The sequence below is a fragment of the Salarias fasciatus genome, assembly GCF_902148845.1.
Source record: "Salarias fasciatus chromosome 7 unlocalized genomic scaffold, fSalaFa1.1 super_scaffold_4, whole genome shotgun sequence".
Lineage (NCBI taxonomy): Eukaryota > Metazoa > Chordata > Actinopteri > Blenniiformes > Blenniidae > Salarias > Salarias fasciatus.
This window is the reverse complement of record NW_021941229.1, coordinates 19,927,262-19,948,240: the sequence shown is the minus strand read 5'-3', so window position 1 is coordinate 19,948,240 and position 20,979 is coordinate 19,927,262. Positions and strand designations below refer to the sequence as shown.

Below are 20,979 nucleotides of genomic sequence, written 5' to 3'. Positions count from 1 at the left end.
TAAAACAACAGATATTAATGTCATTAAATATTGTTCTATATTGAAATATTTTTCTATTCCCCTAAATAAAAAGGCATAATTATCAGAGTCCAACAAAAACAACCTTGCATTTTTATCAAGTTAAAATAGAATGCACTTTTTCTTGTAATTCTTTCTTGACTTTTTTTTTTCATGCACCTGCATTGTTGGTGTATTTTTGCAGCTCATGTCCATCCTGCCATACCTTGAGTTTGACCAGGCATGGGTAAACTTCAGCCCGTGGGCCTTATGTGAGGTGTTAGGCTTTTTGATATGGAACACCGAATGTGTCTAAAATATATTGTTAAATTACATTGTAATACACTTACATTTACATTTAATCTGATTAATTTTGCTTTTCAACTGCAGTTCCCGTTTTGACTGATAGATGGCGTGCTTCAGACACATTGACCTTTGCTAGGATGTTAGTCTATTTCACTTCTTTGCTTTCCCCTTTGAGCCCTTTAAGCAGACCAAAGAAATAAAAGTAGACAATATTGGCCAAATGTGTAATAAGGAGAGGACGATTTACCAATAAATTCTAATATACCAATAAATTTTTAGGTTTTCCAGAGAACACAACATCAACCATCACTTTACCAAACGATTTGCCAACTCGCCACAGGTGGCTACAAGTCTGAGACGAACCAACGGCTAATTTACAGATTATCAAACAATTTTCACCAAACAAACTGCGATTTAAGACTTTCTTTCCCAGGAACGCTTTCCTTACCAAATGAAGTTTTTTCGCCTGCTTTCAAATTAGCAAAGGCTAGCAAGCCTATTGAGTTTTCAAAATAATGCGTGGTAGAAACAGCAGGTCATCGGCGAAGATGAAGATGAAAATAACAACATAAAACGGCATTTTTATTTGAGGAATTCATGACTTTTTCAGATAACGGAGGAGTTTTTGACCACTGAGTCCCAAACTCAGGACTGTGTGACCATGTGTCTGCCGCCCTCGACAGAATGAAGCGAATTTGGAGTAATCGTGCTAAATTCACCAAGGATGGAGCGCCAAATTTACCAGGAAAAAAAACAAAGTAATCCCTGTGTCTGCCTTGCATAACTTGTTAACTGTCTGTCAGCAAGGTATCTTCAGCATGATTAGTTCATTACGTTCCCAGAGGAAACTGACAAGGATCAGCAGGACTTGCTTCAACACTCGGCGTCCGCAAAGTGTTGAAGTAGGAGATTTTTGTGAGATTAGAGAAGATTTGCTGCGGACATATTTTCACACATGAATGAGCTAAACGTGAAGCTTCACCAGAAGGATCAGCTTGTGCACAACATGTTGACAAATGTAAGATCCTTCAAATTCAACCTGACTTCATTCAAGGCATTCCTTTGTTCATTTTACCGCACCAGCCATGCAGGAAGAGGCTGGCCAAAACGTGAAGAAATACAGAAAATCACTAGGAAACGTGCAAGGAGCATTCAGCCGTCGGCTCTCTGATGTAGAAAAGCCGTGACAAGTTAGTTCAGCTGGTGTCCTGTCCTGAAACAGGTGCACAGGAACTGCAATAGGAAATGATCAATCTTCAGACTGACTCTGTTTTAAAGGAAAACGTAACTCTGACTTTTACAAATGTGCTATTGTGAAGCTGATTATCTATTCCACTGAAAATCACCATGACCATAACTATTACAAACTATAAAATAAAATAAAATAAAATAAAATAAAATAAAATAAAATAAAATAAAAAAAGACAAACCAGGAACTTTCAAACTTGTTTCTACTGAGAACCACATACAGAAAAAAAAAAAAAAAGAAATCACAGGACCTTATCAGAACTGAACTTAGAAGTGAACACAGGTGTTATACATGGTCAACAAAAAAAAAAGAAATAATAATAAAAAAAAAAAACTAATTTGACATCAATAAATCTGGAGAAAATAAGTGTTATGTCATTTATTAACAAGGAGGGACACTGATGGTTCAATTAATATAGATGGTGTTAAAATTAACAGAGAGAGGAAAACTGAGTTTTGGGCAGAATTGTGGGTGACTGATGAAAATTTGAACCGGAAAACACATAAATCTTAAAAATGGAAAATATCAAAAAACTATTGCCATGTTATTAGGGGTGTGACGAGACACTCAGCTCATGAGACGAGACGAGACGAGACAAGACACGATATTGGGTTCAAGATCACGAGACGAGATTTCCACTAAAATGTCAAAACATGACTGGAAAAATAGACCTTTTTAAGTTTTAAATTTGCATGCATGCATAGCTAAAGTATGATCTTGAGGCCACAACGGCCCATGTTGTGCCGAGTTTTTCATGCAACACACTCCAACCACCACTGGAGTACCTGCTGCTGCGTTCCTTGTCCTTCTCATTTCTGGCAGACTACATGTAACAAAGGCTACTGCCCCTCACAGGCCACAAATAGAAGCTTGGATATCGCACAGTGGTCTGATCATGGGTCTGATAGGCTTCTGCCCTTTGCCCCCTTTGAGACAGCTTTTCACTAAATGAGAAATATACCGCCACGATTTAATCTCGCGAGATCTCATCACACCCCTACATATGAAACAAAAGGATAAAAGGACAAAGGATGCATTGGATTACAAAAAAGCTTTGTTCATGTTATATAATGCACTGCTTATTCCACATTTGACCTGCTGTGTGGACATTTAGGAGAAATATCTGCAAATTATGCATACATGTCATGGTTCATGTGTTGTCCTGTCTGTGTTTCTGGCGTTTCTATGTCTCTTGTTTCAGGCTCTGCGGCTCCCTCTCCTCATGTCTGATTGCTGTCCCCTGCCCTGATGTCGTTCACCTGTGCCTGATTGAGTCATTGCAGTCACCTGTTGCTCTCAGTTCATAAGGAACTGTCTGTCTCTTGCTCTTGTCTTCATGCCACCTCTGTTTGTGTGTCCTGCGTTTCTACATTGCTCCTGTTTTTCTGCTCTCTGCAGCAGCAGCTCTGGATTTTTGGCTCTTTCAGTTCCTGAGTCCATGGCGTACTCCTCCCTTTGTCTTTGAACTTTTGAAATGTTCTGTTTTTGGACATTTTTTGTTGCAGACAATAGGTGCGAGTTTTACTCTGATCTCTGGAAGTATCTGACTTCATGGGTCCTCCTCCCTGTACCTTCCGCCCTAAAACATGACAAAAAAGGTCATTAGCAAATTTTTCTGGTCAATGTAACACATTTGCAAAAGGAAAAAGCAACTATAACTTAGAAACAACACAAATCTAAAAACCAAAATTGATGGAGTGCTGCATTTTGGTGAAAGAGGAACCCAAAGAATCAAATTCACCCACATTTATAACGGTTATTAAAACCAACATGCGGTCCAATCACAGAGACATGAAGTAATAGAAGCTAATAGTGTGATCACGGCAGGAAAAACGGTAATGAAAGTGAGAGTGGCTGTGCCCTCTCACACTGCAGTCAGTATGTTTGATGTGTTATTTGATTGTGGGATATAAAGACCAGATTATTAAACTTCACATTTCCTTCTCATTTTCATTCGTGACTTTGAAAGTTTGCTTTAGGTTAATTTTGTATTGTTTTGATTTTTGTATTGTAATGAATTATTTCGTTTAAATATTTAGAAACGGTCATCAGACTGTTGTATCATTTCTTTCCTGAGCAGAGTGATTGTGTGTCCACAAACATCCTGCAGCCTGTCGCTGTTCATACAAAGCAGTTATCAGCCTAAATGTCCAGTTCCAGCCTGCTGCTGCTGCTCCAGGTTGGTTAAAGGCTGCTTGTTGCATAAAAAAAGGCTCAAGGACCACTGTGAGATAAGCATGCGTTTCAGTCTGGACCCAGTTTCAGACACTTCCTCCTCCTTCCTTCTGAACAACGTTTGTAAAAAGTTGCCATGGTACAAAGACTAAAATGTTTATTCAAGTGGGACAAGGACACTGAAGAAAAAAGTCAGTGTTTTATCAGCACATTTATGTTCAAAAAGAAACAATGAGTTAATTAATCTCGTTGAGGACTGGTGTGTTGATCCAGTGTGTGACCTACATTCCCAGTCTGGCAGTCAAAGGGTTAACTCCTCCGAGCTGCTGGATGTGGGTAAAGTTTCGTCCTGACCTGACTCAGTTACTCTGTTACTCTGTTACTCCTCTGGACCTGTGGGCGGGACGAAGGGCCTGTCAGCGCTAAACTGGGATATTTGTATCTGCACGCAGCTCTACAGGACTGCAGAGCAGGGCTACTCATGCCCTCACTTTTTCTTTTTTTTTTAATGCTAAATATATTGTAGGTTTTCTTTTTTCTTTCTTCCACTCGCCATGTCTCGGATATTGAACCTGATCAGCAGAAAGTTGCGCAGGGACTTTGCAGCCTGCAGGAGGATCGATGGACTCCCCGTCAGGACGATCTGCTGCACTTCTAGAAAGCAAGGGGAACAAAGGTGAGCTTGTTCTGTCTCATTTAGTGGAAACAAGCCACGTTTCAGTCAGATTTCTGCATGTTTGAGGAGGAACTGAACAATCTGTGAACATATTTAGTGTCTGTATTGATCACTGATCACTGATCACTCACCCTCTGTGGTCCTTTCCCTTTCCAGTGATGCATCTTCAGCTTTGAGGAAAAGGTGGAAAGACACTGCAGAAACCGTCATCATCGGAGGCGGATGTGTGGGGGTCAGCCTGGCCTACCACCTGGCCAAAGGTGGCATGAAGGATGTGGTGCTGCTGGAGAAGTCTGAGCTGACAGCTGGATCCACCTGGCACGCCGTAGGTCTACTGCTCTGAATGTGGAGGTGGTGGAGGGGAGCCAGGTGGTGTGTGTCCCACAGGGTTTCCACAGCAGCAGCTGCACACCAGGGGTGGGGTGTGGGGGTCACACGGCCTGCTTTCAACTCATATGCACCCCCCATGTCAGTCTGCAACTGTGTGATTGCCATGTCAACGTTTTCTGTTTGAAAACGTTGGAAAAGGATCATTACATTGCATATATTCCTAGAAAAATATGTGATCATATTGCCCATTTACAAATGTTGCAATCAAGCAAGAGTAAGAAAAAAAATCCCCAACAAGACATCGCTTGTCCCACATTTCATTTATTAGTTTTCTTAATCCAAAATGATCAGAGGGTTACATTTAAACACATATTTTAATTCCATAAAGTTACAGAAATTTCAGCTTGTCCAAAACCTTAATCATACTTGACACAAAAAGATGATAATCAGAGAATATGACATATAATACATTAAAAAAAATATAATTCTCCTCAATAGAAGCAGCATTTGCACCAATTAAAGTTTAGAATTGTTACAGTTTAGCATTTTTCTTTTCTTAATTTGTTCACCTCTGCAGTGTAATCATGAATGGCTCATTGAGGAGCCTTAAAGCATCCACAAAGTGTCATCTGCATCACGTTAAATTAAAAAAGAAAATACTGCTAAGCCTCTTAATGCCTCTGAAGCATGGCACTGGCCCAGTCCTCGACAGTCTCATTTAATGGAAGTGTTTACAGCCTCTCTATGCATCGCCCTTCATTCACACTGATCCTATGGAGCGCAGCTGTCACTCTGCAGGTTCCCAAAAGGCATCTGAGGTCTTGACCCACTTAGTGCTTCTTCACTCTCCTCCATTCATTTACAAGCCTCACACGTTCGTGCTATTAATACATGTCTGAAGAGGAGCCGTCCTCTCCGGTTACTGGGCTGCTCTGAACTCCTGCACAGTGAATGAAATGAACAGGGTGCAAAGTGGAAGGGTCAGCAGTCATTTCTCACATTGAAATCCATGTTTGTTTTCTGATTGTGAGAAGAAATGTATTTGCTCCAGATGTCCTGAATTCATGTAGGAACTGTGTTGTGAGGAATTTATTAAAACGTAGTTGTACTACTGTTAATATTATATATAAACATCACTGTCAGCTGGTGATTAGTAGGTTGGAGGTTTAAATCGCTCTCTGATCCTCCAGGCCGTGTGCAAACCGCTTGATCCAGAATCTCCTTTCTTTCAGATAAGTGAGAGAAAATTTACTAAAAATTCTCAACAACCTCGTTTTTTGCACATTATTGGAGCTTTATTGTCTCTTTGAACATAGTATTTTAGCTTCTTTTGTTAAAAAATTTGCTTTCATACCTTTTTGCCATTTGGATTATAATGAAGAGAAATAAAACATCAAGTAAGAGATTAGGAAAGGCGCATATTCGGATGTTTTCTCTTCTAGGGAATCGCTCCTTAGGATATATGTGTATGCACATGGCTATTTTAAGAGTTTCGTAGTATTAGATCAGCTGACGTGAGCATTAAAAAGTCAAATTTATAGGCCACCTGGTGGTGTGACATGTGGCGACCAAAAGCTGTAAAAGAATGTAAAAAATAGTTTTTAGAAAGTGATGGAACAGGGATTCCAAGAACATATTAAGAACACATATGCATTCAATGAGAAATGATTATTCTGTAGTTTTAGATAATTAACTTTCAGTCATGATTGTTGTAGTTATGCATGTTTATTCAGTCAAGTTTTAGACTGCATCAAATAAGAAAGGTTTTAAGATCAGAAAATATAAAACTTGGCTCAGCCTTTGATTCCCAAACCGTGATACATGTCCTCCCACTGATGCACAAGCTCCAACTGGTGCTTCATGAAGGACAGTCGTACTTCTGAAAATAAAATTATCTGGTTATATCAGGATAGTTCAGCTCAGACCAATTGCAGTCTGTCATACCAACAGTAATATGACTTTGTTTTTATTCCAGGCTGGTTTGACGACGTATTACCATCCAGGCATCAACCTCAAGAGAGTCCACTATGACAGTATTAAATTATACGAGACTCTGGAGGCCGAGACGGGACAGGTGAGGCATTTACTTTCCTTTTTTTAAGATGTACATTGATTTTTCTTTCATTGTTTGCAACAACATCCATCTCTTGTGGTCCTGCAGGCGGTGGGCCTCCACCAGCCCGGCAGCGTCCGTATCGCCTCCACGCCGGCTCGGGTGGATGAGATGAGGTACCAGATGACCCGGACACACTGGAACGTGACGGAGCAGTACCTCATCGGACCGGAAAAAGTCAACGAGCTTTTCCCTCTGCTTAACATTAACAAGGTGTGAACCCCTTTGGACGGAAAATCTCATTCTGGTTTTCCATTAATTACAGAAATGCTTGACTGTCTTTCCCAAATCAGCCTGTTGAATTCGTGGTTCCGTGACGGTTTCTGCCTGAATTGCAGGTGCTGGCGGGTCTGTACACTCCTGAAGACGGCCACATCGACCCTTACTCTCTGACCATGGCTCTGGCTGCCGGGGCTCGCATGTACGGAGCTCAGATCTACAATCCGGCCCCGGTCACCGGCCTCAGCCCCACGGCCGACGGCAAGTGGGACGTCCAGACTCCTCACGGGACCATCCGCGCCAACCGCATCGTCAACACAGCAGGTTTGTGCCTGAATCCTCACACTCTGTACTTTTACAACCAGAGACGCTGGTGAGGCTCAGTTCCAACCAAGTACAGGTCTGTAATGAATAAAGTCAGTTGCACTATTGCTGAAATGTGATGGTCAAAATACCACTGTGCTAATGGAAGGCCTTAAAAACATTAAATTAATGTCTCTACTTTTTACCCATATCATTCATAGTTAATCTTAATGATACACCACAGGAGTACAAGAGCTCTCAGAGGTCAAAGGTGTCACAGTGTAACCCATCACCAGTGGGATTTGAACTGAATTTGGGGGCATCTGTTTAAGCTTTGTCCTTGGTGAGTTTTCGTACCCCGGGTTTGAATCCCGGTTGTATTTGGACTGCGGTCTGAAAGAAAAAACTAGCCAGATTTACGATGGGAGTTGTAGTGATTTGTTGCGGCGACCCCTGCAAGAAGAGGCCGCTTCTATGTCAGTGTTATACAGTATGCGTTTATCCTGGCGTCGGACCAGAAGACGCAAACTGAACGCATGTAGGGCAGCTGCCGTAATGCAGACATCCGTCATCTCAACCACAGTTGAACAAAATCTCACCAATAAAGTCTGCATTCTATACTGAAAAGCATTACTCGTGTTTAGGCTAAATGTAACTTGCAAAGTCGTCTTCATATAGTCTGGTGTTACAGTTCCTCAGCAACAGTTTGACCCATGAATGAAATATTTGTGATGAAAATCAAACATACTTGATAGATCCCATCCATCTTCTGCATGGCTCCATCCGACTCAGAGTCAACCCCCCCCCCCCCCGCCAAACCCCCCCTAAGCCAAAGCGAAGGCGGGTCATCAGTCTGGTATGGATTATATAACAGAGCTGCTATAAGTTCCACCACAGTGCTGGGCGCTGCGCTGAATGGGATCATTGTCATTGTGGTGGTATTTTTTTTTACAGTGGAGAGTTCACCCAGAGCTCATAAAACGTGTGTGTGTGTATGTGTATGTGTGTGTGTGTGTGTGTGTGTGTGTGTGTGCGCCATAACGCACAGACATTTTTAGACACAGTTAACTTCATGCAAAAGTTTTTTTTTTTATTTCTGCATCAGTATTCGTATGTGCATTAACAGTTTGGGTTTTTCAGCTCTGCTCTCAAACCTGCCAGATGTTTGTCTTGAAGGATGAGCCCCACCTGTTGTTTGTTGGGATTTGTGAGAGAGACACATCCCTCAATCTGAAACATGGGCTCGCCTTTTGTTCCGCTACTCCATGTGTTTAAGTCACTGAAACGTTGGAAAACACCTTGAAGAACATTTCAATTGAAGATGGAATTAACAGATTATGCACTAGTGATGCATTTATTTTGCATCATTATAAAGTGAAGAGAACTAGAGATGATTTTTTTTTTTTTACCTAATTATTTTTTACTACTTAAGTATAAGTTAGTTAGGTTTCCCCTCATCATATTTTGTGGCTGCAAATAAAGTTTCAGGTTTTCAAAAGCGATGACAGCTTAATGTTCACATCTGAAACAGGTGTCGATTAAAGTGACTCCAAATGACTGTATTTCTGGGTTCAGTCTAAGGTAAAACTATGAAATGAACGTTGATTGAAATGAGAGACCTACAGATTATCCTTAGCAATTAATTTTCTGCAGAAAATCTCAGAAATCTTTTGGTTTAAGTGTGTTCATTCACTGTTTGGGCTTCAGATCGTGAGGATAAAATTTTTTTTGCAGCCCTCAGAATGATAAAAGTGGCCTTTTCTAAAAACAAGAAACCAATGTGCAAAAACTCAAAATTTGTAGAATTATGTCACAATAACAGCTCAATTGGTATTTTTTTCTTTCTGTGCCCTGGCTTCAACCCTAACTAATGATTCAGAATGCGGTTTCTGTGCCAGTGTTTGAGAGGAATGGGAACAAACTGAGCAGTTTGCATGCAGAGCAGAGCTGTTGTGTTTCCACCGCCGGCGCGCGGTGTTATCTGCCAGCGCTCTGCAGCGGGGAGACCTTTGCCCGCACAGGCCGCTGCTCCGCTGCCTGCAGAGTTCACCGGAGAGGGTTTTGGCTCGAACTGGGTCGTTCCAGTTCTGGGAGGATTTCGTCGGCAGCGACTTCTTTCATCCCCGCTGCAGTTGCTTGTTTATCTGGCCGAGTTTCAGGAATCTGCTTTAGTCCCCCCCTCCCCACCACCACCACCCAACAACCCCCAAACTTTTCCAGCGTGTTGCATAACCTCGAGCGATATGTAGGTCATTGATATTTTTCAGGGGGCGCCCGTTTCCATGCAGGATCACCTGGGTTTTTAAATGAACTGGCAGTGCAGTTGTAAGGCTGAAATCCATTTGAAGGCTTGGCCTGTGTGTGTGTGTGTGTGTGTGTGTGTGTGTGTGTGTGTGATCGTCGGCCTGTCAGGAACATCGTAAAGAAAGGCCGCAGAACAAATGCCGCACAGCTGCATTCGCATCACAGTTCCAGATTTCCCCCCTTTTTCAGTTTGCACATTCTGTACTCTGGTGGAAGCCAGTGAGGCCGCGGCTCCGCTGGCCCTCTGCCTTCCCAGTGTCCCGCAGCCAATCCGGACCGGCCAGCAGTTCACGTTTCCTCCAATCTTGAAGCGGCAGCACACGCACACCTCCCCAACGTACACTTTTCTAATCGTTTTCTTCCTCTGCATCTGCTGTGGGGGGGTATCCCCCTTTTTTTATCCTGTGCAAAATCTGAGTAAATACTTACCCGTGTGTTTGTTTGTGAGAAGTTAATATTCAAATATTGATTGGTTGTGCTTTTGCGAGTACGGCTACAAATTTGCTCTGTGCATCCGTGTGTTTTCCTGTTTCTGTGGTTTTTAAGATTTACGACACAGGCTGCAGAAAAAACCCTGACAGGAGAGAAGCTAACCTATAATTTTACCCTGAAACATCCCGCACAGGATACCGGCAAGCATCAGGCACATTGTGCACATATAGATACAAACCAAAAAACAGCCTTGTTGTTGTTGTGTAACATATCTCCTCGGTGTACTTGCAGATTCCCGTCTCTCATTTTAAGCCTGTTGGATGTACTTTTTTTTTTTCCTGCCCTCTATAGAAAGCCCCCGGCGCAGGGGGTCTGTTTGGCATTCACCTCTCTTTGTCTCCACGTCACTGTGGAAACTGTGAGAGTAGTTTGAAACACATGTTGTACCCCGACTTTCTCATGAAGCTTCCTCTCACAGTTAAAGATCAAAAGATCGAGTTTCACTTCATCAGTCCGATGAAGTGACCGGGACAATGTTATCTTGGTTTGATTGTTATCAGCTCACCACCTTTGTTCTATTTTATTGTCTGGTTCACCAAAACAACACTTTGAAATCCGTCCTTTTATCTCATGACTCTCACTTTCCCCATGCTGTGTTTTCACCTGAAACAAACTTTCATCTTTACTTTCGTTTAAACATTGTAACTATAAGCTTGATGCATCTTCCCATTCATTTTGAATAACGAACCAGGATTTTGGTAATCATTAACTTCTTTATTAGATTCTTGTGTCTTAAGAGCTGAAAAAAAAGTGATGCATTCATGATTTCTGCTTTCCATCTCAACAAACTACATCTGTATAACAAATCATTTAAAACTCATAGCTACCCTAATAACCTGTTGCTATACTTAAATCATTTGTGTGCTCTGTGCAACAAAATATTTTAAAACATGCCTCCAATATATAATAGATAAAATTTCCACTTTTTATCAGCTGTTCCATTTAGTTATTTGTAAGATTTGTAACAGTTTCCAAGTTTAAGCTTTACATACAGCAGTCGTCTCACCATCATCCTTCATGTTATTTTGTGTATATTAGTACATCCTTCTGTTTAAGTAGAAATTTCAGTCCGTCAAATGGCAGTCTTTAACTTTATATGACTTCAACCATTTATCAATCTAAGTAGGATGTTTGTTTATTTGATACTACTTTTATCTGAATATTTTGACTTTTTGTGAACAACTTCAAGATAAATATTCTAACTTTTGATGCACTACTGACTTAGTTTTATAAGTTACTATTCTTTTCCCTGATTAATTTAACTTTTGATGCCCTGATTCCAGATCGTTATTTGGATTTTTTCTGCTCTACCATCACCTAAACGTTTTGACTTTTGGCTATTCATCCAACTTTTTTTTTTCATTCTCAGATATCTTTTTGATGAATAGCTAACCAATAATCTATCCGGTTCATTTAGTTCTCGTGAGCTTTCTGGCTCATGATCTCAACATTTTGAATGGATCGTTGCTTGCGACCCTGCCTGTTTGCTGACTGTGGTTCCCTCATGTTTTTGTACTTTCCCTCTTTCCCTTCAGTACATTGTGTTCAGCGGCTTGTGCTGATTCAGGATGTGGATGCAGCTTCTTTTTTTTCTTTTCTTTTTTTTAAATAGAACTCCTCATCTCTCCGTTTAGCCAAGTACAGAAATACACCTCGGGGAGTGAAAACTACGTAAATGTTGGCAGCGACTGATTCAGCTTGTGACTTTTTTTTTTTTTTTTTTTTTTTTTTTTAAACAAATCCTGATTATTCCAAATGTAAAGCAGCAGTTTGCATCGCTGCTGCAGACAAAGCCGTGCTTGTTTCAAAGGTTGATTTATTTTGGTGCACTTGTTGACTCTATTCGTCAACTTTTCCTGGACGCACACACACTCCTGCGCTGTCCTTTTTTGCTTTTGCGTCGACTACCTTATCAGCATACCATATGTGTGTGTGTGTGTGCACTTCTCGCTGATCCCTCATCACGGGTTAAAGTTCACGTATGAATGTGTAAATAGATGCAATGTCAACAGGCTGCAGATGAGTCTGGTGGCACAGATAAACTGCAACAGGTACATTAACAGCAGGTCACTGCAGCCGTGCTGAATCGTCACTTCTTGTCCCATGTTGCATCCTATTTGTTTTGTGGTCACCGATTTATAAAGCAGCTGCTCTCCCTCTCTCTCTAGTTACCTTGTAATCACTACTATTGTGATCAATACTTGATTTCAAGCCACATATCGAGCGGCGTCACTGTGCTTCATTGAACAGCCTGAGGGAAGAAATGAGAAAAAAAAAAAAAAAGCACCAGTATTACCTAATGTACATGACCGTAAAGCTAAAAGTTAACTGATTTTCCATGTCAGGTGTAGGATAACAGTGTAGGCTGGGAATTTAACTGTCTGAGGTTTACGGGCTGTAAAGTCCAGATGCTCATTAAACTTTGAAACCTTACATTTCATTGCCAGTTTTAGGCACCTTTTCAGCCTTTGTCCTGCTTTTGCTGGTCAAAGCCTCTAAAATCTGTACATTTATATTTCCATTCAGAACGTTCCCTTCCCAAAGTAGTTTCTTTTGGTTGCTTTTTCATTTTTAGTTCGGTGTATTTTCGTCTGGATGTGTTTGTTTTCTTGTGTTAAACTGGACCTTCTCCTATATGACATAAACTGTGTACGTCTTTAGTGTTTTCATCATGTTTTTACCTGAACAGAAAGAGACGGTGGGGGCTGCACAGACTGTATTTCCCTTACAAACAGATTCATTCATCAGAGTTTCCTGTTTCCACCAGGAGAAATTAACTTCACATTATAGGCGCTATAAAGTCTGGAGGTAGCAAAAAGCTCATTCTTTAGGACCTTCTGCAAATTGTTTGTTTTCCACAGCAGGTAGGCGAGACAGTCTTAAAGAAACAGCACAACTATTTACATGTGAACGTGACTTCTTTAAAATTTTAAAACTCTTTTTGACTGAACAGGTTATTCTCATTTCAAGGTAGAAAAACTCCTAAAAATATCAGGTTCATTCAAAAAAACCATTGGGAATCAATAGTAAAATCTACATTTCTCATTGGATCCATCTTGTCAGCTGATTTCAAACTTTCCTTGTTGGTTTTCAGGTTTCTGGGCCCGGGAGGTGGGCAAGCTGATCGGGTTGGAACACCCCACCATCCCGGTACACCATCAGTACGTAGTGACGGCCACAGTCCCGGAGGTGAAGGCCCTGAAGCAGGAGCTGCCCGTCATCCGGGACCTGGAGGGCTCCTACTACCTCCGCCAGGAGCGAGACGGCCTCCTCTTCGGTCCCTATGAGAAGATGGAGAAGATGGTGCTGCAGGATTCGTGGGTCAGAGACGGAGTGCCCCCAGGTCCGCCTGCCGTGGACGCCCCGGGTTGTTACTGCGGCCTGCAGTTGGTTGAACCCGGCCGTTGGTTGCAGGTTTCGGGAAGGAGCTGTTTGAGTCGGATCTGGACAGGATCATGGAGCACGTCGAGATGGCCATGGAGATGGTGCCGGTCCTGAAGACTGCCGACATCATAAACATCGTGTCCGGCCCGATCACCTACACCCCAGACCTGCTGCCCATGGTCGGACCCCACCATGGAGTTCCAAACTACTGGACCGCCATCGGCTTTGGGTAAAACCACTGCTCGAGCAAAACTCTTATTGTATAGTTTTGATTGTGGTAGATATCTGATTCTACGTGCATTAAAAGGTGAAAACTCTGATTATTCTTGGACTTTTTGTGGCCAGGTATGGGATCATCCACGCTGGAGGTATAGGTAAGTTCCTGGGCAACTGGATCCTGAATGGAGAGCCTCCCTATGACTTGATCGAGTGCGACCCAAACCGCTACGGAAAGTGGGCGGACGTGCCCTTCATGTGCGCCAAAGCTCGAGAGTCCTACGGATACAACAACGTGGGTAAGAAAATCGAGGAGGTGACTGCCGAGATTTCACCGTGGCAAAGCCTCGTGTTTCTCTAATCGTCCACCGCTTCTGCGCTGGTCGCACCAGTCGGTTACCCCAAGGAGGAGCGCTTCTCCGGCCGGCCGACCTACCGGACGAGTGGAGTCTACGAGCTGCTGAAGGACAAAGGGTCCATGGGATTTCACGCTGGCTGGGAACAACCACATTGGTTCTACAAGTCTGGGGACGAGACTGGATACAAGTAAGATCCATCCGTCCATCTCACCTGCATGAAACTTTGAACTCGGCAGTACCTTCCGATCATCTATTCTTTGCAGTACATCCACAGGGAACCTAAAGACTCATGGGAAAAACATGCTTTCACCGAACAGAGGGCGGCGTTCTCTCTGTGAGGGAACAGTGTCGTCCCAGTGTGTGACTAAATGTCTCATCTCTTCTTTGATGTTTTTATTTCCAAATAGAGCCAGATGAACAAAATGTTCTTTATAAAGCTTTTTTTTTTTTTAGCGTGCCATGAAATTTCTGGATCGGAGTCACTCCCCCAATCGTACAAGCAACACACACACACACACACGCACACAAAATGACCACGGGCTGGTGTACATGTCCGTATAATAAATGTAAAAGGACATAATGTTCCAGGGTTTATATGGGAGGTTGCATTAAGGTCCCTCCCAGCCAGTCCTCTCACACATCATCCAGCGGCCTCTCTGACTCCGAAGCAGCAGCGGCGGCACAAGAGAGCCATTTAGGAACAGCAGGGCAGCTGCTAACGCTCCGGCGACACATGCACAAGCACATGTATGATCACTATCTTCTCTTTAAAATCCCTTACAGTTGATGGCTTGTTGAGATAATCCGATAGTCGCCCGGACCCGTGACAAACCTGCAGCTTCACATGCCGTTGGACCTTTCAGTTGCTGCGGTCTTGTCGCGTAGCTGTGACATTGGATGCTTCAGTCTGCACGGATTCTAATGTTGTTCCAGCCTTGCCCAAGCAACTTTTCATCTCCACTTGTAACCCTGACGTGTTTATATCCAGCAATGACGCCGACCCTTCACTCCTCTAGTTACTCAGATTGTTACTCTACTTGGTAACATTGTCAATACGGTACATAATAATGCTTTATTTCAAAAGCAATAAATTGTAATTACCTTAATCAGTTCATTAGTCAGTCAAGATTCATTCACAAAACTTCACGAAACAGATCAGTGTGATACAAGTGCTGCACTATGCATATGATCAATATAATGGCTTCACCAACTAAAAGCTTTATTATGAAAACTGTGCAAAGAAAGTTAAAACACTTGGATAAAACCTATAAAAGAAGTGATGATTAAACTTCTTGAAAAGTAGATTTTGAGAGATAAAAAGAAAAAATAAAATACATGAATAGTAATGTGAAAAGCAGAAAGAATAAACCTCTTAAATTGGAAGAAATTTCATAAAAACTTTGAGTAAAAGTGAAATGCGCTCTTGTTAAAAAAAAAAAAACATACAAACACACAATGATGTTTTCTTCTTTTTGTGCTCAGACCCAGTTTTCGACGCACCAACTGGTTCGGGCCGGTGGGCAGAGAGTGCCAGCTGGTGATGGAGAAGGTGGGAGTGATCGACCTGACTCCTTTTGGAAAGTTTATCGTGAAAGGAAAGGACTCGCTCAAGCTGCTGGATCGCCTGTTTGCCAACACCATGCCCAAGGTCGGACGATAACACTGTTGATTCTGCCGATTATAAATAGTCTGAAAAAAGTCCCGATGCAGGAACACATGGCGCTCTTCCTCGCTCTGTGCCCAGGTGGGTCTGACGAATATCAGCCACATGCTGACGCCCAATGGGAGAGTCTTCGCCGAGGTCACCATCACCCAGCTGACACCGGGAGAGTTTCTGCTCATCACCGGCTCGGGGTCGGAGCTGCATGACCTCAGGTGAAAAATGTTCAACTCACTGCTTAAATGCTGTTTGCATTGGTCCGTATGGAGATGTTTTGCTCGTTTTATCCTCCCTCTCCTTCTCCTCCGATGGTTCGTTTGTCCCGAAACTATCTGTACATCTTCTTCCAATGACAGTACTTCCTGAGATTTCTTTTTCCATTGTATCAGCAGTTCAACCTGAGGTTATTTGTATGTATTTAAATGCGGTCGACATGCAGAATCCTCCACAGGGAAGTTTCTAATGCTGCCAGACGATGTTCATCCTCTTGTATCCATTCAGAGTCACTGAGCAGTCAGGGATTTTTTGATTTCCAGATGATAATATCTTCACTGGATATTGAGGGAGCAGTTCGTATTTACTTATCTGAAAACTTATTGCAAAGAAATCTTTTGGTTCACTATCTAGTGTACATCTAAAGAAAATATTGGATTTTAGATCTACTTATTTTAATCAGGATAAGAGTAAATAAAGGCAAGAATAATGTAGTTCTCAATATGCGAAAACCATTAAACTTGTATTGGTTTTAAATTTGGGATGTTTGAACATCACCAGACTAATAAGCCCCAGCTGCCAGAAAAAGGAAGCCAGATGTGCAGATCACCAGCGGGATGCTAGAACACACTGCCTCTGTTGCCTTGGTCATTAACAGTGAATTTAACTGCGTGTTAACTGCCGTGATCGGACATTTCTGAGCACCTGAAGCTCCTGAAGCACTTTCATTCTTCTGTGAATGTTTTTAATTTCAGAGACAAACAAATCTGACTCTGCATTCTCTTCATCTTGCACTGAGATGTGCTGAAAGCTCGCTGTTTTCAATCAACATTTCTGGAAAAAAAAAATCAATTGTGCAGCAAAAGTAGTTCAAATACTTTATTAGAGCTTTCATGTGCTTCATTTATCACAAATGTCTTTTTGATGCAGCGTTCGACCCAATCCTGCGCACATTTCATTGCTCAGCTCCCCTGTCGAGGTAATAAAGCGCAACAAAAGAAAGAAAACACTCCTCATTTGCTCAGTCTCACACTCCCAGGGCAGAGATGAACCACAAGCTGTGTTGAATCAAACTCTCTCACAGTGTGCTTTATACTGCAGAAACCTAAACCCTCCCAGCAGCTGCTAACACAACACCCCAATAGGACACTTTCACATCCAGTTCCTCCATAATCAGACCTACTGCTGCATGAAAAACTCATCTTAAATAGTGTAGGGACATCTAGTGGTGAGAGACATAGATGCAGTGTGTGGTAGGGTTGTGATGATGAAACAAACGCAGTTTTCCATCTTTGTAAATTGTTTACAGTTTTTCTCCATTGGTTTGGCTCATTTCTTGAAACTGAAATGACATTTCCAAAAGTCGAAGATCATTTGGCAAAACGGTCTTACAGTTCAGCTCAACACCATAGTTCACTTGCAAAAGCTCATCTCTCTCCCAAAACTGTTCACTCATGTTTCAAAGCTTAATTTCTTTCCCATATAAACAGTCAGAACCTCCAAAATGCAAAGATCCTTCTCAACAGTTTTGGCTCATTTCTCCAAACAGACCGGATGTTCTCAGTTCTCTTGGTTCTCTTGTCAAAAACAACCTGGACGGTTCAGCAAAACACCACGGTTCACCTGTCAGAGATCAGATCTCGGCCAAAACAGTTCACTCAGGTGGAAAAACTAAATTTATTTCTCAAACAAATGGTCAATGTCCTCAAAACGCTTTGTCCTTTTGACATTGTGTGAGCACTGACAGTCAAAATGTTTAGATGTTTTGTCTTTAAGGGCAGAGGACCACTGACATATTCCTCATCTACCTTTCTGTCTGGGCCCAGTCCTTCATTCATAATGGTGACTGTGATAGTTTTTATTTTCTTCTTTGGGTTTTTTAGCGAACAGAAAATATTGTGTATAAGAAAATGAAGACAAAAAGCATTTTACAGTAAGAAGAACCTTCAAGTTCTGATTCACACATTGCTATCATACCTCCAAGGAAACTGTTATAATTTTTATTCACACACAGAGCAATTTCCATCCATCGGAGTTCAATATAATGTAAAAAAAAAAAAAAAAAAAGGAAAACTGTATGTAGCCCAATGTGCTGTAAATGAAGCTGGAGTTTCACAGCTCACTTCTTCACTGGTCTCCCTCCTCACCATCACATCCTCCTCACATGCAAACACATCCATGTCTGGTCTTCATGGTATTGAAGTGTGTTTTTGACTAATTTTGACAGTTGAACAGATGATTTTGCAGCTGGTGACTGATGCAATGAAATGATGCCGATATGTTATGGAGAGAGCAACCATTAGACTGAGAATCAACCAGTCAGTTTAGATCAACATGACCGATTCACTTGGGAATTGTGCTAAATCTATCCTTACTGTGATTAATCAATTGCAACAATTTTCTGAGACATTGAGACATGTACTAAGACATTTCCAATGTGATGACATGAATGAGAAACACCATTCTGTTTTGAGCAGTTACAGGCCAGTTTGGAGATTTGTCCATGTTGTTTTGAAAATGTAATTTCGGTTTCAAGAAATGAGCCAAACCAATGGAGAAAAACTGTAAAACAACTGAGCGTCTTTTCACATTTTGAAATTAAACAGATTAAATGAAAGAGCGTTACCAGAGTCTGGTTGGTTTCCCACAGGTGGATCGAAGCAGAGGTCGCAGATGGCGGGTATGAGGTCGAAATCAGCAACGTGACAGACGACATCGGCGTTCTGGGCATCGCCGGACCGAACTCGCGCAAAGTTCTGCAGAAGCTGACGGACGAGGACATGAGCGACGCTGGATTCAAATTCCTCCACTGCAAACAGATCCAGCTGGCCGGCGTCCCTCTGAGGGCCATCAGGATCTCTTACACTGGTACTGCGCACCCTGGGCTCAATCAAACACACCAATCAGCAGTTACCTCATCATCATGTCAAATTATTAAATAATCGATTAGTGACAACATTCATTTAAGAATAAAAATTATCATTATGCATGCATGTGAATTGAATCTGATTGTCTGTGTGCAGGCGAGCTGGGCTGGGAGCTGTACATGGACCAGAAGAACATGGCAACAGTGTACAAGGCCATGATGGAGGCAGGAAAAGACGAGGGCATCGACAACTTTGGCACCTACGCCATGGGCTCTCTGAGACTGGAGAAGGGCTTCAGAGGATGGGGAGCAGAGGTACGCCGTCCTGCATCAGTCATTCAAATACTTCAAAAGGAAAAACGTCCTCCCTGTGGTGTTTCTCTGGAATATTTCAAGGCTTTATGAAATTCATAAATGAAGAAAGCACTATTCATGTGTCCGTTCAACAAAGGTTAAAAAAATATTCCACTCCTCAGTGATTTTCCCGGTGTTTGTGGTGTTTTCTGATCACTTTGTCGATCTTTGCAGATGAACTGTGACACAAACCCTCTAGAGGCCGGATTGGACTATTTCATTAAACTGAACAAGGTACCTCCACTCTTTTCTTTGTATTTCGTCTGTAGCAGAAAATAAACTCAATAAGTGAACTCTGTGTGTTTACATCCGACTCCGTTCAGCCTGCAGACTTTATTGGGAAAGCCGCTCTCCGGGAAATCAAAGCGAAGGGTCTGAAGAGGAAGCTGTCCTACCTCACCCTGGACACGGACGACATCGACCCTGAAGGCAACGAGACCATCTGGTACAACGGCAAGGTGAGCGACGCAAACCTCGGTAGCTGGAGCTCCATGACTGGTTTCATCACTGTTGATGAGAGAAGCCATCAGGAACGTGTTGAGTTTGCGCGGTTGTCCTGACTTCCTCCTCCTCCTCCTCCTGCTTCTTCTTCTCAGGTGGTCGGCAACACGACATCCGGCGCTTACAGCTACACCACCCAGCAGAGCCTGGCGTTCGCCTACCTGCCGCTGGAGCTGTGCTCCGTGGGCCAGAAGGTGGAGGTGGAGCTGCTGGGGAGGAAATACCCCGCCATGGTCACCCAGGAGCCCCTGGTGCTCACCGAGCCCACACGAACCCGCCTGCAGAAGAAGGCCAAGAGCAAGTCTTAAGCCTCCACCGTCGGTTTCTCAGCAGCTACCGGGGAGCGTTTCCCCTTCTTAGAAGCCACAGGGGGGAGGGGGAGCCATGAGGTCCACCAAGCTGAACTGTGTCAGTTCAGGAAAAACAAACTGCTTTCTGTCTTCCTACAAAGATGAAGTCAAAAAGAGACGATGTGAACGCTAAACTCCGTAGAATGAAGGTGTTTCTGAGCTGTTCTGTGTTAATATGGCACCACAATGTCTTAACAGTGTTCACAGATGAACTTACTTCTGTAATTCCATGAATGGACGTTAAAGGTTTACAAGGTCGCTGCATTTATTTTTGTGACTAATTCATTGTAATCACAGAAATATTTTAGAAAATAAAAATTGGTGCTGTATTTTCCGTAGTTAACACTTCAAGACTGTGACAAATGGAACAAACTCCGGTAACCAAAGAAAGCAAAGCCAGCAAGCATGTACAAAGATTATTTTGTAAATCAGTGTATTTTTTAAAACTAATGTTTACTTTAATATCGAGGTAATTAAAGCTCTGCTCTCACTGCCTCCTTCTCTCACTAAAGAGGTTTTGTTTCTGTGCACTACTGAACATGCATGAACAACAGTGGGTGGAACTGCAGCAACAAAAGGACACAGCACACTTTTTTACTCATGCAGATGCAATACAATACACCCTGTCTATATGCACACTAATAAATAATGAATAAATGCAGCTAACATTAAATATTGTGAACTCTGTGTTGACGTCTGTTGTCAATAGAAAACCAAATTGGACAGCGTTAAAACTTTATCGGAGATAGACGCTTATCCACTGCATAAACCAGGCAGAACGCATTGTAAAAGAAACAGAGGTTTTGTTCCCAGACCTTTAAGCCAATTCCAAGCCGATCTTTGTGATATGCAAGTTTTGGCTCAACACAATGATGGTTTTCGTTATTTATTGACGGTCATTGATGTTTTTTC

At 42.3% G+C, this 20,979-nt stretch overlaps 1 protein-coding gene across 1 annotated transcript; it reads left to right on the top strand.

The window, feature by feature from the left end:
• Window positions 1-4,281: 4,281 nt before the first annotated feature.
• dmgdh (dimethylglycine dehydrogenase) lies at window positions 4,282-20,571 on the top strand. The gene is made up of 16 exons (XM_030085515.1): window positions 4,282-4,403; window positions 4,560-4,728; window positions 6,709-6,807; window positions 6,895-7,059; window positions 7,185-7,389; window positions 13,259-13,507; window positions 13,579-13,777; window positions 13,894-14,063; window positions 14,157-14,310; window positions 15,606-15,771; window positions 15,868-15,998; window positions 18,647-18,864; window positions 19,020-19,177; window positions 19,391-19,450; window positions 19,540-19,674; window positions 19,813-20,571. Exons 1-16 carry the CDS (start codon window positions 4,282-4,284, stop codon window positions 20,023-20,025), a joined length of 2,613 nt encoding a protein of 870 aa, XP_029941375.1. The 3' UTR covers window positions 20,026-20,571.
• Window positions 20,572-20,979: the final 408 nt, after the last annotated feature.